Source organism: Sceloporus occidentalis, unplaced genomic scaffold (assembly GCF_023333645.1).
Source record: "Sceloporus occidentalis isolate IW3139 unplaced genomic scaffold, rSceOcc1.0.p SCAF_1, whole genome shotgun sequence".
Taxonomy (NCBI): domain Eukaryota; kingdom Metazoa; phylum Chordata; class Lepidosauria; order Squamata; family Phrynosomatidae; genus Sceloporus; species Sceloporus occidentalis.
In genome coordinates, this window is record NW_028316981.1 from 251,127,584 (window position 1) to 251,155,559 (window position 27,976).

The window sequence follows — 27,976 nt, forward strand, 5'->3', positions numbered from 1 at the left end:
CAAATAAAATTGGCTGCAAAAGTGAGTCCACTTGCTTCATTGTTTGCAAATAGGGTGACCTTAGGCGAGTCATGCTCCCTCAGCCTTAGAGGATGACAATGGCAAACCCCCTGTGGAGAAACATGCCAAGAAAACCCCATGATAGGTTCATCTTAGGGCTGCCATAAGTCTGAAACAGCTTGAGGGCACACAGCAACAACAAATGTGAGCAGGGTTCTGATCACCTTAATCTTGCAAACTAGTACAAAGCTCTGAAAGTCAGGCAAGGAAAGAATGCTCCAGAGGAATGTTTTTGCCCACCATGGATGGATCTTCTGCCAAATGGAAATGGCAAGACACATTGTCAGTTTCCACCAGGGATTAGCTCCAGTACTATCTTCAGAAGTCACTCCCATTCTTGCCAAGATAAGTTTATGTGCCTTAGGACATGAGGAGGCAGTGTTGGGTCACCCACCTGGCAAATGTTCTTCAACCATTTTGTGAGAAATTAAAGCTTACACTTTGTAAACTGCTTAGGGAGTGCTTAAGTGCACAGATAAGCAGTATAGAAATGTACTTGCTATTGCTATAAAGTGAACACTCATAGAATTTAAGTTCTATGGCAGCTCACTTGTAGCACTAATAACTGATAGCTTTCCCTATGAGGAAACTGCTATAAAATGAGTTCTGTAGAGTGGAAAACTGAATAGGAAAAAAATGGTACAAAGAATTTGCATTTTTGGTTTCTGGGGTGGGGAAGAGGAGGAGATGTATACTTATAATACACAACTGTATATTTCTTAAATAAACATTCAGCTGCAAAGCTAAGAAGGAACAATAGCACCCAGTTGCACCTTACATTTCCTTGGATTTTGGAGTATTCACTCAGATAAATTTGGCAAAATGTAAAAACAAAACAAAACAGGATATATAAAAGGCAACGTAAGCTGTTTTGCTATTATATTTGCTTTCATGGCATCAGCCTGTGTCAAAAGCACGGAGAAAAGTTAACACAAAATAGTGAAAATAAGGAAACAATAGCACTGAAAAAAGATACAAAATTTTCAAAGCGTTTGCTACATGCTGTCCATATAGTTTTAGGATATTCTACAGGCAACAGGCAGTGTTGAATACAATATTTAATCTACTTTTCACTAATGTTGGGAGAATTTCTAAATTTGAAATACTTGCAAGAAGTAGTATGAACTATAAAATTAGTACTGTCCATCTACTGATGAGAGAAAGCTGAGTATTCATTAACAAGGAAAAAACAAATTCCTGCAGTTTAATATTATGGTTAAGCCTCAAAGATTGTCCTTGTAGTTTGACTTTTAAAAGTATAAGCACTGAACAAAGAAAAGACATTGTATAATTATGCTATTCATTGCTATAGAAGAGTTCTGTTATGCAGGAGTCTGCCAGGTATCTAATGGGCCAGGATGCCCGTGTAAAACAAGTAAAAGAGACATGCAAATGCTAATGAATGCCCTGGCTACAGAAGAAATACTTTGGTTTCAATTCATTTTGTCAGTTACTGCTTTGCACATTAGGGCAGTGACAGCAGCACACAAAAATGTAAGGAGTTGGCATGTGGGAAGACTAGGAACTATGATGTCAACTACCAAAATGGTGATCCATGCTTCTGAGCAGCGTAGGCATTCAACAGTAATAGTTTAGTTCAGGAATTAAAACTTGAGGCACATACTGCTCTTGGAAAGAACTGACTATTTAGCTTGGCAACTCTTAAAAAGTCAAATTTGTCTAGCACCTTGACAGTTACACTAATAAACAGTAAAGCAAAAATTTAAAATAGCCACAAAGCTTGCAGTTTGGTACTCTCCCAGAAGTTATACTTACAGCCATCCACACAAGAGCTAAAACAAGCTTATTTGACAGACATTTCAAAGATGACCCACACAGATGTTCTAGATATTATTATAGACATAATGCTTGGCATTACCTTCATGGCATGAATTTCTTCTAGTAACCTCTGTACACGTTTATGGTTTTTCAACACTGCATCTTCAGTGCCCCTGAAAGAGGAAAGTATTTAATTATTACTGTGTGTGTTAGTAACAGCATGGCTATAGGTTCCGCTCAATCAATCATCCTTTCAAAATTTAATCCTATAAAATACGATCACACAGATCTGGTTAAGTCAAAACTGACTTTATCCCCAATCGTGTTAGGAAATATGAACTTCCACCAGGCCACACAAGAAAGAGATAGCGTTTTTTTATTAATTTGTTGAACTTGCTTTAATTGTTTAGTATTTGTTTCACACATTTTATTGACTTTTTTAATAGGATAGCTTTACTCTAAATAACAAAATAAAAATATAATAAATAAATAGTTCTGGTAGCAAGAAGATAGTGGTATTAGATGCACAATGCACCTGAGAAATATTTTCAATGCGTGTTTCTGATATTTTTCAAATTACTGGCCATGCCCTTTTCTCAGCATTGTTTGATGGATGAAATTGAAAACATCCACTTTCTGGTTTGAACTATGTGTGATTTGTCATGTTTGTAGTCAGACTATGGTTAGCTTAAGTCTCATGGGGGGAAATCATAGAATCAAAGAGTTGGAAGAGACCACAAGGGCCATCCAGTCCAACCCCCTACCAAGCAGGAAATCTCAATCAAAGCATCCCTGACAGATGGCCATCCAACCTCTCTTTAAAGACCTCCAAAGAAGACTCCACCACTTTCCAAGGGAGCGTTCCACTGTCAAACATCCCTTACTGTCAGGAAGTTCCTCCTAATGTTGAGGTGGAATCTCTTTTCCTGTAGCTTGCATCCATTGTTCCGGGTCCTGTTCTCTAGAGCAGCAGAAAACAGGCTTGTTCCCTCAATATGATTACCCTGCAAATATTTAAACAGGGCTATCATACCACCTCTTAACCTTCTCTTCCCCAGGCTAAACATCCCCAGCTCCCTAAGTCGCTCCTCATAGGGCATGGTTTCCAGACCCTTCACCATTTCAGTTGCCCTTCTTTGGATACACTCCAGTTTCTCAACATCCTTTATGAATTGTGGCGCCCAGAACTGGACACTGTATTCCAGGTGGGGCCTGACCAAAGCAGAATAGAGTGGCACTGTTACTTCCCTTTGTCTCGACACTATACTTCTATTGATGCAGCCTAAAATTGTGTTGGCCCTTTTAGCTGCCTCATCACGCTGTTGACTCATGTTCAACTTGTGGTCTACTTGGACTCCCAGATCCCTTTCACATGTAGTCTCCTTAAGCCAGGTATCCTCCATCCTATATCTATGCATTTCATTTTTCTGTCCTAAGTGCAATACCTTATATTTTTCTCTGTTGAATATCATTTTGTTAGCTTTGACCCAGCTTTCCAGTTTATTCAGGTAATTTTGAATTTTGATCCTGTCCTCTGAGTTGTTAGCTACTCCTCCTAGTTTGGTGTCATCTGCAAATTGGATACGTATGGCCCTAATTCTGTCATCCAAGTCATTGATACAGATGTTGAATAGCACTAGGCCCAGAACAGACCCCTGTGGGACCCCATTGGTCACTTCTCTCCAGGATGAAAAGGAGCCATTATTGAGTACCAGTTGTGTTCGGCCAGACAACCAATTACAAATCCATGTAACAGTTACCTTGTCTAGCCCACATTTCACTAGCTTGTTTGCAAGAATGGCATGGGGAACCTTGTCAAAGGCCTTACTGAAATCAAGATATGCTATATCACAGCATTCCCTTAATCTACTAAACTGGTAATTTTATAAAAAAAAAAAGAGAGAGAGAGATTAGATTTGTCTGGATGACTTGTTTCTCTGAAACCCATGTTGACTTTTTGTGATTATGGAATTGCCTTCTAGATGTTCACAGACTCTATATTTAGTGATCTGCTCTAGAATCTTTCTTGGTATAGATGTCAGACTAATTGGACGATAATTGCTGGGATCCTCTTTTTTCCCCCTTTTTTGAAGATGGGGACAATGGTTGCCCTCCTCCAGTCTGCTGGCACTTCTTCTGTTCTCCAGGACTTCTCAAAGATTACTGCCAATGGCTCCGATATTACATTTGCCAGTTCTTTTAATACTCTTGGATGTATTTCATCAGGTCCTGGAGACTTATATTCATTTAGATTAACCAGGTATTCCTGAACTATCTCTTTACTTATTCTGTGCTGAATTTCCCCTATCCTGTCCTCTGCTCCATTATCCTCAGGCTGAGCACCCTTTGCCTTTTCTGAGAACACAGAGGCAAAGAAGGTGTTGAGCAATTCTGCCTTTTCTCTGTCCTCTGTTAGCATTTTGCCATCTTCTCCATGCAGTGGCCCTACCATTTCCTTCCTTTTGCTACAGACATATCCAAAAAGCCCTTTTTATTGTTCTTAACCTCTCTAGCAAGCCTGAGTTCATTTTGTGGGAAATCCAATATCAAACCATTGTTTAAATTAACAGTCTGAATGCAATAACAAACTTTGATTATTTTAGAAACTATTGCCTCATCTACTGGTGGGAAGAGGAAGCACTTTTTCCAAGACTCAAGTAGGTTTACTTCTTTGACACTGAACTACGGTTTAATGCTATATCCAAACTTATAATTAATTGTCAATTTAGAAGTAATAAAGCCTTCCCATGAATATGTTGTAGAACTGTGCATGCTATTCTTTCTAGAATTATTTATTTCCTGTTTAACAGTTATATAGCAAAGTCATACTAGATGTCATTGGTCAGGGAACCTAAGTCAACCAAAGGAAGAGTGCTTCATTCTTCTTGTCAGGCAGAACACTTGGATCCAACTGCCAGTTGACTGAGGCCTCATTTCCACTATGGTTTAGATTGGATCGTGATCCAATACGATCTGGCTTAAACGGGCATGGTTCCCACTTAATCGCTGGAACAATTCGGAAAGGGGCACCATGCTTTTCATCCATTTAACCCACATCAAAAAGACGCTGGGTTTTTCTGCTCCTTTTCAAATAAATCAATTCAGCCCAATGGGAACTAGGTGGATTCAAATCCACCCCAGCATTCCCCCTTCTCCAGCCTCTCCGCCCGGTTTCTACTTTCTCTGCTGGGCCTCTGCCCGTCATCTGACTTCTCTGCCCCGGGCCTCCTTCTGCCACCTCCTACCTCTAACCACGCGAGAAGGGTGTCCTCCTCCTCTAGCAGCAAAGAGGGTTCCTGCCAGGGCTGCCCCGCTGCCAGCACCAAGGCCCACAGGCCCCACACCGCCGCGCCAGACGTCAACGGCAGGGAATGATGGGAGAGGCAGTGCAGGCTGCCCACAAGGCCTTTGGAAGGACCCCACAGGGGAAGTGGTCCAGAAGGAGGAGGAGGAACGCATGACGCCATGGGCGGCCTTTCCTTAGGCCCCTTGGAACGGAGCTGCACTGGAGGGCCCCAGGTGCCTGATCTGAAATAATGAAATCGGCACAAACCTAGTGGGAATTAGGTCTTGGATTGAACCGATTCATCAATTCGGATCAGGAACCAAATTAAATGGTAAGTGAGAATGACCCCTGAGATTGCAAATTGGAACACACACATTCACCCTGACCTCTTCCATTATCCAGGGAATTATGTTTGTGTACGAATGTATTAGTAAAGCCAGGGAGGCCCATCTGTCAAAATCAGATACTATTCAGCTTGTGTAACATCAAGGACTTGAATTTGCTTGATTTCCTCTTTTTTACCATACCCCAAACTCATATTAAAAACTTTTGATACTCTCAGAGCATAGAACTGGCTGGCATCTGAGACTAATGATGGAGAATGAGTCTACCTCCAACAAACAAGACAGAACTATAGAAAGTTCACCAAGAAAGGGAACAAAGAGGACACAACTATAATTTTCATGTCAAATAAAGTTCTCATAGAAACTTTTTAGTACAGTAGAGCCCAAGCTGGAAAGCGCAAGAAGTCTATGGTGGAAAGCGCAAGAAGTCATCAATGACTTGTGATATAGTAATTTCTTACTGTACTCCAAATTAAAAATCAGACAGAAATAGGGGGAATGTTGGTTTTGTTTTATGCCATTCATGTTGCATGGATGAGGGAATCACATCTATCATATATACTCATGTGTAAGTCAACCTCATGTATAAATTGAGGGCAGGTTTTGGGGCCAAACTTATGGATTTTGATATGACCCATGGATAGGTAAAGAGTAAAATTAAGGGACATGTAACAAAGGATATAAACAATTACATAATCATCATAAATGTTGCCTGCACTATCTGTAATCCACTGAATCCTTATCCAATGCTTATTAAACTTTGTATTCATAGATGACATTGTCTTCTGTGCCATCCACAGAATTGCTAATGTTATACATCAGGAATGATAGCGATCTGTCGAGGATACTTTGATTTAAATTTTCTGCATGGCAGAATGGGGTTGGACTAGGTGGCCCTTGCAGTCTGTTCCAACTCTATGATTCTATGACTTTTTCATCATTTCTGGTGGAATTTAATACCAAGTGTCCTTTACCCATTTTGCTACCAAATCAGGTTCCTTCCTTTTGTTTCATCAGGTTCCTTCCTTTTGTTAACTTTGCTTCAGCAGAACATATTCATTGTTGCCACATATTGCTCCTAGAAAGGCTTGTTGAGACAAAGTTCAAAGGCTGCAGTATCAATGTTAGATAATCTGGAATCATTGCTAACTACGGACCTGATCACATGAGCTCTTACCCCTGCCAAATCGTTGTCCAAACATTGCAGAACCGCTGGAGGAAGGATCATCCATTGTGCTTCTCCTAGGTAATTGAGGCTTCCCACTTCTCTCCTGTCACTGAAGCGTTTGCGGGAAAGCCTTGGAGAAGCCATTTTTTAATAATGAAATCTTCCGTTATTAAAAAATGGCTTCTCCGAGGATTCCCCATGAACATTTCAGTGACACAAGGAAAGCGGGAAGCCTCAAATTATGTAGAAGTGCGACAGATGACCCCACCTCCGGCGTCGCTGCCAAAATGTTTGGGCAACGTTGTGTCAGCGGTAAGTTCATGTGATCCATAGTCACTATATTCTTTGCTTCATCCTTGACATTCTGAGTGGCATGTGCATGGTTTTGTGTTTATTGATTTGATCATTTGTATGTACAGCGCGGTGTACATTTACTGTACTATAGAAATAAACTATAATAATAATAACAAATCCCACACCAATAACTATGGATATGATCTTAGCCTGTGCCTGGTTGCCAACCCCACAATTTAGTCCCCTTCTCATCCATCCAGCCTTTAGGGTAAACACGAAGAGTTACACCTGCCTGAATTAAAAGTTCTTTGGCATCTTTTTCCTTTTGAATATTATCACTGGACACAGCTTTGTGCCATTTGCCAGACAAGATAGGACAACTGTAAATGGGTCTTTACATGACCATTCGGGTATAGCAGTAATCTATAGAAATAATAGTCTTATAATAAACTATATACAGTATAACTCTGTAATCATATAACCTATAAAAACCCTATATACTCTATATAAAAACCAATATACAAAATTTGGTACAGCGCACCCGTGTCAATTGAATGGGCACGTGCACCCATTGCGCCCCGCACGCTCCCGCGCCACCGCGCACGAGCCCCATTGTTTCCAATGGGGCTCGAGCATAGGCGGAATTCGCCTTACACGGCGGGATCCGGAACGGATCCCCCGCGTAAGGCAAGGACGGACTGTAGTATCTAACTGTCAACCAATATACAATATATGATACCCATCTCACAATACAATGTAATAGATTATGCTTCTTGTGAGTAAATATTTACCTTGTGATTAGCCAAAAGGCAGTAAAACATCCAAAGTTTTATCTTTACAGGCAATGTAAATAAAGGCCAGGACAAGGAGCAAAACATGTACATCTGAAGAGTGTTTAGTCCATAGTGAATGGCTTATCTGAGTCTGAAGGAATACTAATCAAGGTAAACATAGATATGTTCCTAATGAGTAAAGTGAAGGCCATGCAAAATGCTACTTGGTTTCAAGATGAAATACTTTTGAATCTGTAGAAATCCTTGTGGAAATGAATACATAGCTTGTAAGAGTTCTTATCAGGAACATAAATATGGAGCTTGCAAGAGTTCTTATCAAGAACATAAATTACGGGGGTCTGCGTAATTTATACAGTGGTGAATCCTGGTACAGTGGTGATAATGGTACAGTGGTGAAAGGAAAGATTTTCATCTATAAAAGTGAAGAGCCTAAGAGAAGCACTGGCTCCTTCATCTCTCTCCAGTGGCCTTTTGCAACACCTGGGCACAAAAATAGCAGCGATGACAACTCTTTGGTATTTCCACACTGTGGCAGAGAAGTGACCTCTCTCTGCTGTGGTGGGGAAAGGCCACCAGAGACAGTAGAGGGAATCAGACTTTTTTCAGCCTCTCCTGACTCTTTCTAATCTCTCTGACCCAGTGGGAAAGCTCCAAAGAGCCACCACTGGGGCAGAGAGAGCAGGGGATTGGGGCTTTTTTTCAGCTTTTTCCAATCTCCTGTAATCTCCCCACCCTGGCAAGGAAGCTCCAAAGAGCTGCCAAAGCCATGCAGAGACCAAAACAAATAGAAGCTTCTTTCAGGGTTTCCTGGGACAGACTAAGGCAAGAACTTAGTCCATCTGCAGAAAGCCTAAAAGAAGCACGAACCCTCTGCTCTCTCCCCTGCAATGGGGAAGTGCCAAAGAGTTGTCACCCCCATTATTTTCAAGCAGGCATTATAAAAGGGCAGAAGGGACACTGCAGTGGACAGATATACCGCACTGACCCATGTGTAAGTTGACCCAGGTTTTTCAGCATACGTTTTTGATGTATACATGAGTATATAAGGCAACTCAGGATTTGGTCACAGTCTGCTTTACATGGGGGGAAAAACCAGGAAAACATGTTAAACTTACTTTTTTGATTTTAGCTTTGCAATGTGTCTGGTCAGTCTGCGAATTGTGAGGACTCTAACCTTTTTCACTTCTTTTCTCATCTTTACAACCTGTTTTGAAGAAAAATCATCATATAAAATATAATGCAGAACATCACACATATTGTCAAGATTACAAATAGTTTTTAGCATAGTAAGCTCCCTTGCTTAACAAAAGCCATAATTCAGATTTCTCTTAAGAATCAAACTGCTTCCAAATCATTCAACCAATTGAAAAAACAAACAAACCAATAATCCAAAAATGTGTCTGAGTTCTTAATGGAAACAAGCTATGAAAAAACCAAGACATTCCTATGCACGCCTGTTTAATATTCTTAGATGTAGGCTAGGCTGCAGTCCAAAACAGATTATTTGTATTACTTGTCCATTTATATACCCACTCTACTACAAGAACACCTGTACATTCTCTAAAGATATTTATAGTACAAGACTTCCTTCAATTAACAAATTGATACATAAATGATGTAGAGAGAACCACTCAGTGAGCCACTTACATTTATAAAAATTTTACCTAACATTTTTAAAAGTCATAATTTATTACATTTTCCCCAGTTAATTTCATGAAAATTAATTACAGTATATACCTGACTATACATCAAAACATTTATGCCCAAAAATTGATCCAAAATTTCTGGGTCAACTTATATATGGATCAATACAATAATACAGCTCAGAAGCACCTATCTGATGACCCATTTCTGAAAGAACTGCTGAGACAGGAGTGAGTATACATGTATGAGCTTATGTGAAAGGTGATTCCCTTCTCAACCCAATGTTAACACCTTTTCCTCCTCTAAAGTTTACCTTCGGCATGCACAGATCATATCAAAATCCATGATTGTGGGCATAAAACCTTCCCTCAACTTATACATGAGGTTGACTTGTACATGAGTATATATGGTAATTAATTAATGGTTATACTAAAGCAATGAACTAGGACAAGTATCAAACCTGTTGCTGATCATTCAAATACAAGTAACTCTTTAAATACATTTTATATTACCAAGAAATATATGATAGTTGTGTTTTGTTTTGCTTCATTAACTGGACCAATGCTCAGTCCTAGTTCTTGATAGTAGTATTCACAATTGGCTTTGTCCCTGCAGGTATCACCTTACAGAAAGACCAGGAAAGACATTTAGGGACAAGCATTTGCTTTTGGAGAAACTATTCAGAATGTACCTGTCATGCCTGTGTCCATATTCAATATCCCCAAAGAGGTCCCTGGGGTCTCCTGTACTCCATTTTTCCTCAGTAATTTTATTAGAAGTACCCCGTTTTCCTGAATTCTTTCCTTTCTTCAGGACTATTAGCAACAGTTCCTCTCTTGTTTTCTGGCCTTTAAGACAGGGGTAGGCAACCTTTTTGAGTCGGGGGCTGGGTTGCTGTCCCTCAGACAACGGGGGGGCGGGGGGGGGGAGGAGGAGGCAAAAAATAAATAATTAAATAATTTTTAAAAATTAAATAAATAAATAAACCGGGACAAATGTAGGATAAAATTTTCAAATGGGGGACACTTTTTTAAAAAAAATGGAGGACATGCGAAAAAATTGGTTGATTTTTTAAAAAATGTTAATATAAATGCATGTTTCTGAGGCTTCTATAGACAATTGCCCCCTCGCGCGAGAGGTCAAAGGTCCTGGCAGCAATCAGCGGCAGGACCGGGCTGGGGCCGGTCCCAAGGCCTCGCCGGGCCGGATTTGGCCCGCGGGCCGTAGGTTGCCTACCCCTGCTTTAAGAGAAGTTTATAAATTATGTAGCTCGTTTTTAAGAACCCTTCCATTAGGAAAGTTGATGTGAAAAAGGCCATTGCAACTTGGATGACAAACAAACAGTCAAATGTAGAGGCATCCACCACCATTTCCAGTGTTTATAGCAGCTACAGATATGGCAACATTCTCTTTTATGATTATCTGTGTTGGCAAAGCAGACAGTCCTTGTCTGTATGGTAGCATGAAGAGTAGGCCAGTGCAGAGCCAATGCAGTGTACTGGTTTGAGTGTCAGGCTAGGACTCTGGGAGACAATGGCCCGAGACAGACGGGTAGGAAAGGGCGTGTCCATGCTGATTCTAGGGTTCAGGAGCATGCAGCAACTGCATGCTCCCGAATCCTAGTCCATACGGATGCCACCATCATGGTGGACTCCCATCCATACAGGGGCCGCCATGATGACGCAAGCACGGTGCCATGTCCGCACACTAGGGTGTGCGCTTGCATCATTTACATGACAGTGTGCAATGGTGTAGTGATGGCAGCGCCGTGCGCCCAAAAAAACTCCCACGCAATTTGGTTGTTGCAGGGTCCCCCCAGAGGGAAAATGGCCAGCTTCAGAAGTTTGAATCCCTGTTCAGCCATGGAAACCACCTGGATGAGCCTGGAAAAGCCATACTCTCTCAGCCTTAGAGGAAGGGAACGATAAAGTCACTCTGAACAAATCTTGTCAAGAAAATCCCCAAAAATGTTCATCTTAGAGTTGCCTTAATTCAGAAATGACTAGAAGGCAACACCAAGGAAGAATAAGAAAAAGCCAATGCCAATTCATCCACCTGATCATGTTTACATTTTAAAGAGCAGTGAGAGAATACATAGGGCTTATTCTACTAACAAGGATGTCAGTCTCAAAAGGACAACGATACTTTATAGACATGCATTCGAAATATAACAGATATGTATACAGAAATGGCACAAAACCCCAAATCCTTTGAAAGGTTTACTGTACAGTGGAAGTGTTTGCCTCTTAAAACCAGTCATTCATGAATTAGAAATGGCCAGAATGACCATTTCATGTTAACCACCACACTTCTTCTTACCAGTCAAACAGGAAATACTGGCTTGTATAAATACTTCTGGAGAGACAAAATTTAAATAAACTATCCCTGCAATAGCAGGTTGTTGTCCATAAATATCCTCTCTGATTGTGTTTGTAAGGAAATATGCTCTCACACATAACTTTAATAAATAATCACAGAGAACAGAAAAATATTTTACTCAGAAGCTCACAAAGCTCTTCTTTTAAGAACGGATATGAAAACAGAGATTTTTATATATAAAGTACCAAAACTAAATTTGGGTTCCCATCACAAATTCTTGGCCAAGGTTTAAAGGTTTTCTTTTAAAAATTCAAGACAAGAAAATCTACCTTCTACTCTATTCTGCATAACATCCTGTCTTTCCACCCTAACTGTTCCTACCAACTTCCCCAGGTTTCTTAATGCCAGGCTCCCACAATTTAGTGCCACCAGGTATTTTTCACCAATTCCCATAATGCCTTCCCACTGACAGTGTTAGCTGGAGCTGATGAGACATGCAGTAAAACACATATGGCAGTGAACTGCTTTTGACTTGACTTAACTGTCAAGGCATTCTACCTAGGATTTGTATACATATGCAGTAGTAAACATGGACTTGTCATCTGACTGTAAGTAGAAAGATAGGAGTAGCTGCAACAACTGATTTTTTGCCAATAATGATGCTGTTTCAGTCAACACTGTCAGAGGGAAGTATCAGAATCTGACAATAAACTGAAGAGAGTAAATCAGTTTTAATTCATGTGTTAGGATATGGATTAAAAGCTCACAAACTATTACAAAAAATCAACAAGGCACATGCAAGGCCCACAATTTAAGGAATCAAAATAGCTCATTATACATTCAAATATAAATATTTATAATTCTATTAAAAAAACTTTCAAGAATTGTGCATGGAGAAAGTATTTTTATTAATTAACTGACTCAAAAGTCATCTATAGCTGATAGTAATGAATACAATACAATCCTGCTGAGCAGACCAAAGGCCTATCTAGTCCAGCATTTTCTGCCAGAGCAGACAGACAGATACTCACGGGAAGTCAATGATCAAGACACAAATGCACATGCACTCTCTTAATCTTGTCCCCTGGCAAGTAGTCCACTGAGGCATACTGTCTTGGATGGATACCACAGTTCATACACAGCAATCATGGCTAGTCACCACTGAGGGACTTCCCCTCTATGAACTTGTCTAATTTCCCCTTTAAAAGCAATCAAGCCAGTGGAATGTACTGATAACATTCAGATCAGATCGTTGCAATATGCAATCGGTCCTTCTTATACACGGATTTTTTATACACGGATTCAAGCATACATGGTTTGAAAATGTTCAAAAAAAGTATACATTTACCTTGGTTTTCCATTTTTTATAAGGGACACCATTTTGCTATGTCATTATATTTAATGGGACTTGAGCATACACGGATTTTGTTATACACGGGGGATCTTGGAACCAAACCCCAGCGTATAACAAGGGTCCACTGTGCTTTGCACAGACCTGTCTTTAAAAAAAATCTGGGTGATTCTGATGTGTTGATTTTATCTTAGCTCGATTTTTTTATCAGCCTCATCGATTTTCCCATTTGCTTGTGGGTGCTGTTTGAAGTGCTTGAGCCTGGTACCTGAAAAGTATGCTCCTCCCACAAAAACTTATTGCATATCCAAAATTTTCCAAAGCAGGACCGCTTTGTGTGGCCATGTTTTAAGATGAAAAGAAAGTGGAGGCATCTTTAATATGAAACTCATTCATTCTATGTTCTTTTAAATAGGCACTGGGTAAGTTCTGCTATTTTTGCTTTAAATATAATAGTGTAGTAAAAATGGTGTCCCTTATATGAAATAGCAAAATAAAGCTTTGTTTTTAATGCATATATTTTTGAATATTTTCAAGCTGTGGATACCTGAATCCATAGATAAAGAATCTATGGATAAGGTGGGCTGACTGTACAAGCAGTGTTGAATATCATACCTTAAAAGTTGATGTATAACATTTTAAACAAATATTATAGCATTCTCAGCTTTGTGCTAACTTCTTAGAACTGAAAGTATGAAAACTACATTTCATCTTTCCCCACTCTAATTAATTTATACTCTGCTTCCTTACAAATGCTGTGTAACACACACTATACCCCCTTTGGGGGTCGAATGACCCTTTCATGGGGGTCGCCTAAGACCACTGGAAAACACCTATTTAATTACAGTTATGAAGTAGCAACGAAAATAATTTCATGGGTTTGGGTCACCACAACATGAGGAACTGTATTAAAGGGTCACGGCATTAGGAAGATTGGGAAACACTGCACTATACCAACAGTAAGGAAACAATACGATATCTGGCTAAAAATGTAAGATCTGGATATTTTCATTTCCACTGATATTCTAACAGCTGTCTAATGAAATGAAATACAGCAAAGTTTAAATATGCCGTCTACCTATCCATTGAAGAAATGTAATGAAGTAAAAAATACATTCAACAGAAATCATTGGGGGGCCCTGAGCAGGCATAGAAGAGTTTTAACATAAATGTTAAAGTTATTGTTAATTTCTTAATAATGTAAAAATTTGACCTGGACAGAGCCAAGCACCAAAAATTGTATGTAGCAGATTACTAAGAGTACATGTATGAAGATACCCAAAGACAGTAAAGTTAAGCAATAAACCAGGAATATTATTGTAAGAAAGCAGTGAAAAGGAGGAGCAAATAATATAAGTAAGGTAGAAAAAGGGTTATTGATGCCTAAATATGAACAAACAAAAGGAAAGTGTACATGTAAATCTGAGGGTCCAACAATATGTTTTGTTAGTAAGTTACAACTACTGTACCTGTATTGTTCAGAAGTATAAATAACTCTTGATAAATATGAGATTTCATAACTATTATTTAAAGTATTTCATATTTCATTTTATATGACTCTTATGCAATTACTCAACTGCAACAAGGTTTTCCAAAGTAGCCAAAAGAAAATGGCACTCTGATAAGACAAAAATTCAGCTAGTTTTGAACAAATATGCTTTCTAGCTCCCTTTCACACAACTGATGGAATGCCACACATGTGATAATGACACTCAAGGATAACTATGGTACACACATCACGCCAACAAACCACATATAAATTTAAGACATGCATTAGAGACTGGGGTAGAGGGGAAGGTGATGGAATGTTTCAAGGATGTATTCAAGGGTATTTCAAGGGACTCACTGGATCTCAGCCAAAGATTATACACTGTAAAGACCTTGTAAGGGGTGACAAATATTGGAAAGAAATAGGACATCAGAATAAAATGTTATACTTGGCTACTTTAGGGGTTTGCTTTAAGTTTAAACAGCGAGAAGAGGTCCAACTTAAGCTAACCCTCAGCCAGGAACGTAAGAATACTTTCAGGAAAGTTTGACCAAAAGGGGGGAAAGTTTTAGTGCATGACCACCACAGTTTATCACCACCATTAAGTCAAAATATGAAAAGAGTTAACACCAGATAGTAGCAGATTCCCAAGATTAAAGCTATGCTGGGCTCTTGAACAGCCAGGCAGTGATAGAAATATATGGGATTTCTGATACTGACTGGCTGCTGTGCATTTTTACTAGTTTTGTAATCACACATATTGTGATTTGCTCTGATGAAGGATGTGATGGATATCTAATAAATAAGAGCAGAAAGAGGAAAGATATTAATTTTATTGCAAAAATATAAAATCATAACATTAAAAATTTGGAAACAATACATTCAAATCAATACATCTATTAACACTGATGTCAACAGAGCTGATGATGCCCAGTGGAGCTTACCATTTGATGATGCAAATTCAAAATTCCACCTATGCCAGTAATTTGTCTTTGACTATCCAATCTATCTGATGCTGTCTGAATGCCATTACCATTTTTCAGCCATTTGCAACATCATGTACAAAAAATCTTAAAAACCAGAAAACATCCAGGGGTAGCCGTGTTGGCCATTTAAAAAATTTAATCAAAAATCCACCAAACAATCATACCTTTATTGGCCAATCAAAATGCACAATATACATGTTAAAAGCTCTCAAAGCTTCACTGGCTTATACCTGGATGTTTTCTACACCTGGATGTTTTCTGGATTTTAAGATACTGCATTGTAGCCACAACATGGGAACCCTAGAGAATCAGTGGACTGGGATCTTCCTATTTGAGGTTTCGACCTCCAACAAAGGTAAAACAATTTTTTTCTTCTTAAATTTGAACTGAATTGGCATGTTTTACCTCAACACCACCTAAACTTTTCCTGATTCAAAATCATGGATGCTTCTTGAGAAATCCAGTGTCCTCTGTCTACAAAGATGCCTGCAGCCTCACAAAGATGGAGACATATTGGATTGCAAGGGAAGTGTCTTTGTTGAGATGCAAATAGATGTTAAATTTCCTAGACTTTGAGAATCTCCCAGTTGCCACATGGCCAGAAGTAGGACTGTCCCTCCATACCATCTTAACTAAGAACAGAAACAGCAAAATGCAGGCCTATGACTAACATCTCCAATTTTTTTCTCCTGTTTGGTTTTTAACACCTTGCCTGATGAAGAAGCCAGTGAAGCTTCAAAAGCTACAAATTGGGTTGCCAGCTTGGCAGCCTATTCACTACCTTTAATTCTAGCATACTGAGACTGCATGCAAGGCTGCAGTACAATACAATACAGATATACCTCAATAAAGAAAAGTGATATGTTCCTCCTGGGCATTGCATTTAACAAGAAGATGATATGACATTAATCAATAGGGATAGGTTTCTACACTACAAAATAGATGAGCAGAAAAGCTCAAGTTGTAAGTCTGTAACCAAATAGCTGGAATCCCAATCCAGTAATATTTCTGTCTGGTCAGAGGGAGTATTTTGTTTGTTCATTTTATCAGCTGCAATACCAATGTCTGACACCAATTCACAATTTTCCCCACTTGTCTACATGGGGATAAAAATCAGAGGGATGGCCAAGTGTCATCAACAAACTTCAATACTTCTGCCCAAATCTCTGGATGACTTCCCCAGGCAGCTTGGAAATATGATCCAAAAATAAAACGAGAGCTTGACAAAGACCATCAGAAACAAAAGAATTTCTCGCCCTCCAAGAACAACTGGTGGTACTGGAAAGTGTGAATGCTGACAAGGCAGGCCAAAAGACCCTATATGGAGCTGTAACACCAACTAGAGATAGGAGCTCACCCCATCATGCAGCACTCAGGCCTCAAACTGCCAATCTTCCGATCTGCCAATCATCAGAATTGGCATCTTAACCACTAAGCCACTGCACCCCTTCTCCAACTACAACCTCTATAATCTCCAACTACAACCTCCATAATCCACTAGCAAGAATGACCCATGAATACACTGACCAGGGGACTCTATGAGTTGTAAAAAAATATTCTGAAGCTCTATTTTGGGCCCATTCCCACTGGCAGAATAATCTGCGTTCGATTTGGGCTCTGCCCTGGTATTCCAATCACTTCCAAAAGGCCCCTCATTCCCATTATGAAAAGTGGGCCTGTTTGGAAGCGACTTTTCCCCTTTGGGACGTATGTTGTTCCCATTGGAGCCCTTCAGCCAGTGCCTCCCCCCCTCCCCGACCCCTTCCAAAGCTCCTGACCGGACCCTCTTTCTCTCTGACTTCCCTCCCCTCTCCTCTTTTCCTTTCCTCATTCGTTCCTTCTCCCTCTCCCCCTTCTTTTCCTTTCTTCCTACCTTCGGTTTCCTTTTTTCTTGCCTGCTGGGCCTCCGCCGCTTCTCCCTGGCTGGTGGGGCCTGCGGTGTTCCTAGCTAGCCTCCGCCGCTTCTCCCAGGGCTAGCATTGCTTCCGCTGCTACACTGCTGCTGCTTGTCCTGTTCTTGCCTGGCGCAGCAGCAGCGCCAGAAGCACCATCTACACTGGGGAAGCGGCGGAGGCCTGGCAAGAGCGCTGCAAGCTCTGCCAGCCAGGGAGAAGGCAAGGAAGGAGGGAAAGGGAGAGGGAGAAGGAAGCCCCGCCAGCACCAGACAAGCGATCAGTTCTATGGGAAAAAAACCATGATTCTGATCTGGCGTTCCCACTTACTGGGGACGCTTCAGAATCGATTTTTACGGGAAAAACCTCTTCTAAACTAGTGTTAGGAAACCGCGGACTATTTGAGTTTGCCCTGGACCTTTCCTCCTCTAATCGATTAAAGGAGGATCGAAACCGTGGCCAAATTGGAATGAGGGTCATATAGCCTGCATCACACTTCGCAGCAAACTGTAGTGGGAATGAGCCCTTTGTAAGCATTCAGTAGATACACAATGTTGAACCCACTTGTCTAATTTAGTCCTTAGAGTCTTGTTCCCTTTACAGGAATCTGTGATGTGTATGTTAATGTTTCCAGCTGTGGTGATTTGACTACCAAACCTGCTTCCATCCTGGTAAAGACAGCAAACTGTGGCTAATCTTAACAAAGTTACAGCAATGTGATACACTAAAACGGTTTGATACCAACTACTCCTGTAGTTTAGAAGCAGGCTGTAATACTTTCTTGCAGGTAATTCTAAATACAGTATATCATAAAACTACAAATCTGAGGATTCTTTAGGATAACATAGCATAACAGTTGCATTTGTATGAAACTGCTGTAACTGTGAAGCTACCAAGTTTTAAATAAGAACAGCCTGCCACAGTAAACTGCATGATATTTTCTTAATATTGGGCCATACTAAGGCCAGACGCATAGCAAGAACTAAAAAGTAACCAATTTAAATCTCCATCTCCCCCCGCCGCCCACACACACAAATGCCGTACAGTATTCTTGGATTCTTGGACCATGGGCTGCGGTTCCATGAGGAAGGACTTCTGGCAAGGGATGGGTTGCATCTCACGACAGTTGGCAGAAACGTTTTTGCCAACAGTCTCAAGAATTTGATCAGGAGGGCTTTAAACTGAGATATGTAGGGGAGGGAGACAGTATTCTGGAAGGCAAAAAGGCTGGAGAAAATAGTCAAATTGTCATAGAGGGAACAAGGCAAACAGTGCAAGGACCCAAAAGTGGGAGGCAAAAAAACTTGCACAGGCAGCAAGTAAAGGGAACAAATGGTCTTAAATGTCTCTACACTAATGCACAGATCATGGGAAAATAAGCAAGATGAACTTGAAATCCTAGTACAACAAAGCAAATATGATATAATTGGCCTCACTGAAACCTGGTGGGATGAGTCTCATAACTGGAATGTAGAAATAGAAAGCTATAACCTTTTTAAGAGAAACAGGCCAAAAAAGAAAGGAGGAGGAATAGTCCTATATGTCAGGGACATTTACACCAGTGAAGAGATCCAGGACATCAATCCTGGAAGCCAGGTGGAGAGCATCTGGATAAAAATTATAGGGGAGGGAAACAACAAGGATGTTATGGTGGGAGTCTACTACAGACCCCCAAGTCAGACTGAGGAATTGGATGATGCCTTTCTAGAACAGATGACCACACACTCAGAAAGGAGAGATGTAGTAGTGATGGGTGACTTCAACTACCCTGATATTTGTTGGAAGTCAAACTCAGCCAAATCCTCAAGGTCTAGTAAATTCCTGACTTGCCTCAAAGACAATTTCATTGTCCAAAAGGTGGAAGAGGCAACAAGGGGGTCAGCTATTTTAGATCTGATCCTAACCAACAAGGATGATTTGGATAAAGGGGTGCAAGTGGTGGGATCCTTAGGTGGAAGTGACCATGTTCTCCTGGAGTTTGTTATACAGTGGAAAGGAGAAGCCAGGCATAGTCAAACACACATTCTAGACTTTAGGAGAGCGGATTTCAGTAAACTTAGAGAAATACTGGGGGTGATCCCATGGTCAGGAATACTAAAAGAGAAGGGAGTTCAAGATGGATGGGAGTTTCTCAAAAGGGAGATACTGAAGGCACAAATTAAAACAGTTCCAGTGAGAAAGAAAAATGGGAGGTGTCGCAAGAAACCAGGATGGATGACCAAGGAACTTTCAGCTCAGCTAAATTTTAAACGGAACATGTATAAGAAATGGAAAAATGGGGAAATCACCAAAGAGGAATTCAAACAAATAACTAGCAAGTGTAGAGATAAGGTCAAAAAAGCTAAAGCACAGAATGAACTCAGGCTTGCTAGAGAGGTTAAGAACAACAAAAAGGGTTTTTATGGATATGTCCGCAGCAAAAGGAAGAAGAAGGAAATGGTAGGACCACTGTGTGGAGAAAATGGCAAAATGCTAACAGAGGACAGAGAAAAGGCAGAATTACTCAACACTTTCTTTGCCTCAGTCTTCTCAGAAAAGGCAAAGGGAACTCAACTTGAGGATAAAGGAGCAGAGGACAGAATAGGGGAATTTCCGCACAAAATAAGTAAAGAGATAGTACAGGAATTCCTTGTTAATCTAAATGAATTTAAGTCGCCAGGACCAGATGAACTACATCCAAGGGTATTAAAAGAACTGGCAAATGTAATATCGGAGCCATTGGCAATAATCTTTGAAAACTCCTGGAGAACAGGAGAAGTCCAAGTAGACTGGAGGAGGGCAAATGTTGTCCCCATCTTCAAAAAGGGGAAGAAAGAGGATCCAAACAATTATCGGCCAGTTAGTCTGACATCAATACCAGGAAAGATTCTAGAGCAGATAATTAAACAGAGAGTCTGTGAACATCTAGAAAGCAATTCCATAATCACAAAAAGTCAACATGGGTTTCAGAGAAACAAATCATGCCAGACAAATCTGATCTCTTTCTTTGATAAAATTACTAGCTTGGTAGATGAAGGGAATGCTGTGGATATAGTATATCTTGATTTCAGTAAGGCCTTTGACAGGGTTTCCCATGACATTCTTGCAAACAAGCTTGTAAAATGTGGGCTAGACAAGGCAACTGTTACGTGGATTTGTAATTGGTTGACCACCCGAACCCAAAGGGTGCTCAACAATGGCACCTTTTCATCCTGGAGAGAAGTGACCAGTGGGGTCCCACAGGGCTCTGTCCTGGGCCCAGTACATCTTTATCATGACTTGGAGGAAAAAAATTGGGGGAATACTTATCAAATTTGCAGATGACACCAAATTAGGAGGAGTAGCTAACACACCAGAGGACAGGATCAAAATTCAAAATGACCTGAATAGACTAGAAAGCTGGGCCACAGCTAACAAAATGAACTTCAACAGGGAAAAATGTAAGGTACTGCACTTAGGGCAAAAAAATGAAATGCATAGATATAGGATGGGGGACACCTGGCTTAAGGAGACAACATGTAAAAGGGATCTAGGAGTCCAAGTAGACCACAAGTTGAACATAAGTCAACAGTGTGATGCGGCAGCTAACAAGACCAATGCGATTTTAGGCTGCATCAATAGAAGTATAGTGTCTAGATCAAGGGAAGTAATAGTGCCACTGTATTCTGCTCTGGTCAGGCCCCACCTGGAATATTGTGTCCAGTTCTGGGCGCCACAATTCAAAAAGGACATTGAGAAACTGGAGCGTGTCCAGAGGAGGGCGACTAAAATGGTGAAAGGTCTGGAAACCTTGCCCTATGAGGAACGACTTAGGGAGCTGGGGATGTTTAGCCTGGAGAAGAGAAGGTTAAGAGGTGATATGATAGCCCTGTTTAAATATTTGAAGGGATGTCATATTGAGGAGGGAGCAAGCTTGTTTTCTGCTGCTCCAGAGACTAGGACCCGGAGCAATGGATGCAAGCTGCAGGAAAAGAGATTCCACCTCAACATTAGGAGGAACTTCCTGACAGTAAGGGCTGTTTGACAGTGGAACACACTTCCTCGGAGTGCAGTGGAGTCTCCCTCCTTGGAGGTCTTCCAACGGAGGCTGGATGGCCATCTGTCGGGGATGCTTTGATTTGGATTTCCTGCATGGCAGGGGGTTGGACTGGATGGCCCTTGTGGTCTCGTCCAACTCTATGATTCTAGTATTTCCCTCTTCATGAATTGCATGGAAAACATCATTTTAATCTGGTTCAGTGTTTCTAAAAATGAAGCCCAGATGAGCTTAATATTTATTACCAACAAATATGCTTAATATCTACTACTACCAAGTGTGCTATTATTTGTAATTTACATTTGGTAAAACTTTTCATAAGTAATGATATCCTTTCCCCAGTGGCATTGAATATTAAGCTAATGATTTTACTCTGCACCAGAAAGTAGCCAAAGCCCATGTTTAATGATGTTTGTATAACTCAACACATTTATATCACATTCAAAAGAGTATTTAGAGCCATTAAATGAACTGTGGCCATATTTCAGCACATTAAGAAACACTGTACAAAATGCAAAGAAAATATGAAAAACATTCCTGAATGATCTGTTTAGAAAGAACAAAGTTTTCTGTATTTTAAAAACTAGACTGTTGCCCCTTTCAAGGCCTCCTTTTAGCTGACATGAAAACAGCTGTAGCAAGTTTTATATAGAACACACATGCTATGGTCACAATTCTATAAAATTGGCAGTAGGTTATAAATTCCTTTACTAACTTTATGGATTCTTCTTTGCTTTATCTTCAAAATGAGCTTTAATTCAAATGGAATAAACCATTTGCCACTCCCCCAACATTTGCATGAAATACAAAGTCCAAATATAGACAAAATTGCCTCACTTGGTTAAATGTTATTTAGGTTATACAATGAAAGCCAGGATTTGAATTAGCATAACTGTCACAATGAAAGAAAACTATAGATAGTAAATGTACTGAAAACATGCGAAGCAAAAACATATGATTCAAAATGTTAAGAGAATTAAGTATGAAAATAGATGTTCAGACTTAAATTCAACTGCTATTTCCAAATAGATAAGATATGAAAATTTCATTATATTCAATGTAAGTGGAAGTAACTGCTTTAGGTCTCAGTGTCCAGTATGGGTTTGCCAATTTGGTGTTTGCCTTTGATATGCAAGGCAGAGTTGAGTATCTGGAGATGAGAAGAATTAAGGTTACTTAACCCATCTCCATAGTGCTGTTTACTCTCTCCAACTACTTCTTTCCCATCAGCTTTTCCCATTTGTCTTGACTAATAATAATGGGGATAAACTATCTCTCCACCCACCATTTCTTCCTTGCAAGTCTTCCCATTCCAGCCAAAGGGTAAACAGATGTTTGGTACTGAACATCTAGTTCCACCCTGGTTTTTAAACTTGACAAACTTGCATGGTATGACACACATGCTAAAACAGTTTTTTTCCAGGCACATCCAAGACAAATTTACCATAAAAGCTATGTGAAGGAGAAAAAATGATAATGACTGAACAACAGCCACACTGTACCAATGAAGACACATGCAAAAGCTTTTTTTTTCTTGCACAATTTGGAACAAATTGGATGAGAAACTGGAGCTGACACTCATACAAGTAATGACAGAAGTGGGGTCTGCAACAAAACACTGCAGTGTAGAGTGCACCTTTTCTTCTATGACTTCTTCCAGAATATTTTGTTCTTCTTCTCTATCCTATCTTTGAGCAGCATTCTGTAATCAATGGCCACTATAACTGACAGTTGGTAGGGGTCTAACACAGAAGGAGATGGCAAGTAGACATTAAACATGAATTGTTAAGTCCTCTGAACGCCATATATTTATTTCTGATTGTGAATTTCCAAGTGACTATGACCAAGAAGAAGTGAAACCCCTTGTGTTCCCTTCCCTTGAAACAAGTAAACATATGTGCTCTGTCAAATTTTTTCTCCTATTAGCATTCTAAATTTATTTGGTTTGCTTCCCAAGTTGCCCACCTTATGCCACAGAAATCCCTGGTGCCTCACCACACTGAGGCCTTCAAGTATCACTTTGCCCATTTCCTAGTACATTCCTGCCTCTTATGTGGCGAGCTATACTTATATGGCTAACTATAACTCCCTGCCTTCATCTGCTCTTTTTCTATCATGTAAGAGAACAGCCTGATCTTTATTAATATTTTTGAGCTAGGATCCCAGTGCAATGCATACCATATCTCTGCAAAAGATCCTAGTATATCAATATTTCAGTTTGACTGAATACTTTGTGTATATATTTAAGTGTGCATACATATGTAAAGAACACATGGCAACATACTAACTTTCCTCAGATTCCACTTGCTCCATCTTCCAATTCACTTAACACTCACTCTGATTTCGCCCACCATTTCATCACACCCTGATCTTGTCAACCATTCCTCTACACATTCCTCCACTCATTCTTGTCACAGGAGAGCTCAAAGTGGATGTGAATACAATTAGACTATCAGCAGAGTTAGTTAGTACAGGTTGAGTCTCCCTTATCTGGAATTCTGAAATCTAAAACATTTCATAAGCAAAAACATTTCTCATGGGTAGTCGAGATAGTTACACTTTGCTTTCTGATGGTTTAATCGTTTCATGCACAAAATTATTTAAAATATTGTATAATATTATATCCAGGCTATGTGTTTAAGGTATACATGAAACATAAATGAATTTTATGTTTAGAATTGGATCCTGTCTCCAAGATATCTAATTATGTATGTACAGCGTGAACTTGCCATCTGCGGATTTGAGCCTCCACAGACAGCAAGCCCTGGTCTATGTAGGCGCATGCTCCCATTGCAAACAATGGGACATGAGGTTCTGCATTTTTTGCCATCCATGGAGGATCCGGAATGGATACTAAGCATACCAAGTGTCCGCTGTGCATACAAACATAGCCATTGAGATATAAAAAACCCAATAAATCTGAAATCCAAAGCAGTTCTGGTATCAAGCATTTTAGATAAGAAGCACTCAACCTGTACTACTGTTCCCATACTGGAAATGAGTTTGGTATGACATTAAATGTCTTCCTAAAGGCCATCTGTTGAAGTTGTATGACAATTAGACAATTCTTAGCCTTTCTGACTTCATAGTTCTGTGACTTAGGTCATATGCTACAGAAGCACAAACACTAGTGTTTACATCACAGTTGCGGTTGGAGCTATTTATGTTACAGTACCATAAAATTAAAGGGGAGGGGGACAGGACTGCTACTGTGTATCACCCATTTCCATCTGCCCTCTTTGCTCTGTAATTAAATGCATGACACTCTACTCCTTGTTCCCAAGTGCACATGGCTTAAGCTTTTTTTTAAAAAAATCCATGTGTCAGCAGAACTAGCAAAAGGTATCATCAAGGAAATAAGTGCAGCATATTGCAGGACATGGCTGGAATAATAAATGTTCTAAGATGTACAGCAATCTGCAAATTAAAAAAGGGCTCTGCTTATACTCTAGGAAGTAGTCCATGTACACCTGAATGAAAAACAGAAACAACAAGCAGGATGGAGAAGGGAAGCCCCATACTCTATCCATATCCACTGGAATTCTCAAATGCCCCCAAACTGGAACAATACCAAGTTAAATAGCATTTTACGTATATTCAGTGTCAATAAAACCCATTATTAATGACTGTCCTCATTCAGGAAAAGATTCATAGCTGAAAAATAAAAGCTTACTTATCCAAATTAAAACCAACAACATTGATTTACATTAACTCTGTTGCTGCAATACAGTTTAACAGTGCAAAGGTACTGATGCTGGGTTTGACAGGTGTCAACAACCATAAGTACACAATATCAGAATACTTTAAATACATCCTTTACACACCTGTAGATGTACCAGTAAAGCATAGCCATTATCTTCATCATAGTTGTACTGCAGTTCCTTTAAATATAGTCTTCAACAAGTTCCCATGACTGAGCTTGCATATTTGTTATTATGCACCAGCCAAGTAGGCAGCCACATGTTTTATTTTTGGCAACCTCTAGCTAGCCTACGTGGCCCAACCACTTACATTTCAAATAAACCACTCTAAGCTAAAACAGGGAATCTCTTTTACACATATAGTCAATTAATACTGCTCTTTTTACAATAAATACACATAATGCTTTTGCATTTTAATTTTTTCAAAATCTGCTCAAAGTCAAGCAGTCTGAAGTGCAATCACTATTTGTTTTTAATGTTCTGCAGCTGATGATGTGGCAACTTGCATTTGAATAATAGCTGCTGGAAGAGATCCTAGGAAAATGCTGTTCTTCTGAATTCTATTTCAGAGAGCTTGGAAATTTTGTAAGAATTGGTTGTTTAGAACATTCACATGAACAATGAAATAATTTCAGGGATCTTTAAGCAGAAATCAGATTATCATTGGAAATTGTTCTTCTGAAAGAACCAGCATTCATACTAAACTGACTTGAACAACTTTTTGTATGCATTCCCAAGATCTAAGAAGGATTCAAACCCCCACACTTCTGTCCTTGGACAAAGACAAATATGCCCACTAATACTAGCAAAATGCTACACAAATCATGTATCTGGTTGATATGTGGATTATGAACTTGTAATAGGTATGTGAAATTTGAGTTAAAAGGTAAAGGTTTCGTCTTTGACACGATTGTCCAGTTGTGTCGATTTGTAAGGGGTGGTGCTCATCTCAGTTATTAAGCCAAGGGAGCCAGCATTTTCAAAGACTCTGTGGTCATGTGACCAGCATGACTAAATGCTGAGTGCATGAAACATAGTTATCTTCCCACCAAAGTGATGCCTATTTATCTACTTTCACTTTTACATACTTTTGAACTGCTAGATTGGCAGACTAGTTGGGACTAGTGACAGGAGATCACCCTGTCACACGGAGAATCCCAATTAGGAAGGCCAATTTCCCTAGCCTAGCAGGATAGATGACATCAAGGAGCATGGCCACACTGCCAACATCGTTTCTCCCTAGCCAAAGCACCACATCCTCAACCAGTACTTCAGCAAGTGATCCGGTTTTGCTGCTCCTTCCCAAGGTCAGGTTTCCGCTGGCACATGTAGACTCTAGCTGAGATGAACTAGCTTTGTGCCTCTTCCCACTATTAGCATAACCTAGAACTGAATGGTTTTTGCCACACTCATAAATAGACTTGAAATTTAATCAGTTCTATGAAAAAAAAATTAAAGATGTGATTGCATCTGTAAAAACGATACAGAGGCTGCACATGGTCTGTAGGCTGAACTTTCTCCATCCCTGGTTTAAACTAAGAATGGATTATCAAAGAAACACACCATGAATATTTATTTATTTATTTATTTATTTATTTATTTTCCTACCTTTCTCCCAGAAAGGGACCCAAGGCTGCTCATGGATAAAATCAGTATAAAACTTTAAAATAAAAATTTAAATTCAATTGAAACCATCTTGCCCTAAAAACTTCTTTGCATGCTAGCAAAAGGAAAGAGGGAAGTTCCGCTCCCATGGAAGGGCAATCTAGAGGGTGGGAGCAGCCACTGAGAAGGCTACCTCTTGTGTCCTCACCATGCAGGCCTGTGATGGTGGTGGGAAGAAAGCCTTTCAGCTAGTCTCAACTTCAGTTAGTCTGGATCTAAGCCATACAGGGCCAAATAGGTCATGCATTTTGAACTGTACCCAGAAACAAACTAGTAGCCAGTGAAGCTGCTTTAACAAGGCAGTTATATGTCCCCTATAACTGACCCCAGTCAGCATTCTGGCCACTGCATTTTGAACCTGTGGAAGTTTCCAAAAAGTTTTCAAAGGGAGTCCCAAGTACAGTGTGCTACTGTAGTCTAAACAGAATGTAATCAAGGCATGTGTTAAATCTGAAATCTCAAGGAACAGGTGCAGCTGGCACACCAATTTTAACTCTGAAAATGGTCATTGCTGAAACCTTGGCATCCAGGCTCAGAGTTAAGTCTAGAAGAAAAACCAATCTGTGAGCCTGAGATTTCAAGGGGAGTGTAACTCCATCCAGCACAGGCAAAGTCCCCATTCCTTGATCTGCCTTTTGACTAACCGGGAGCAATTCTATTTTATCTCGATTAACTTTCAATTTATTTGCCCTCATTCAATCCATTACTGACAACAGACATTGCTTCAATACAGAGAAAGTTTCCTTGGAATCAGAGAGAAAAGAGAGACAGAGTTGAGTGTCGTATACATTTTGGTGATGCTGCACTCTAAAACTCTGGATGATGTCTCCCAGAGGTTTCATATAGATGCTAGATAGCATGGAGGACAAATGAGAACCTGGTGGGAATTCATAAGACAATGACCAAAGAGTCAAACAGGAGTTCTGAGTTCGACCCTCTTAGAAAGATCAGAACCACTGCATAACAGTGGCCCCAAGTCCCATCTGAAAGTGGTGGCCCAGAAAGATACTATGGTATCAAAAGCTGCAGAGAGGTCCTGAAGAACCAATAGGGACACTTTCCCCCAGTCCAGTTCCCTGATAGGTCATCAACCAAGGCAACCAAAGCGGTGTCTGTACCCTAGGCATGAAACCAAATTGAAATTGATTTAGATAATCTGTTTCATCCAGAAACTCTAGAGCTGGGAGGC

General features: G+C 40.0%; 1 protein-coding gene across 2 annotated transcripts in view; it reads right to left on the reverse strand.

Moving 5' to 3' along the window:
- SRFBP1 (serum response factor binding protein 1) overlaps positions 1-27,976 on the reverse strand; it is a 68,041-nt gene that overhangs the window by 33,744 nt on the left and 6,321 nt on the right. For both annotated transcript variants that reach the window (XM_089491764.1, XM_089491753.1), the window contains exons 2-3: positions 8,841-8,929; positions 1,940-2,012 (exon numbers count right to left, since the gene is read on the reverse strand). In XM_089491764.1, the coding sequence (XP_089347890.1) occupies positions 1,940-2,012; positions 8,841-8,929 (162 nt within the window). The remainder of the gene's footprint in view (positions 1-1,939; positions 2,013-8,840; positions 8,930-27,976) is intronic.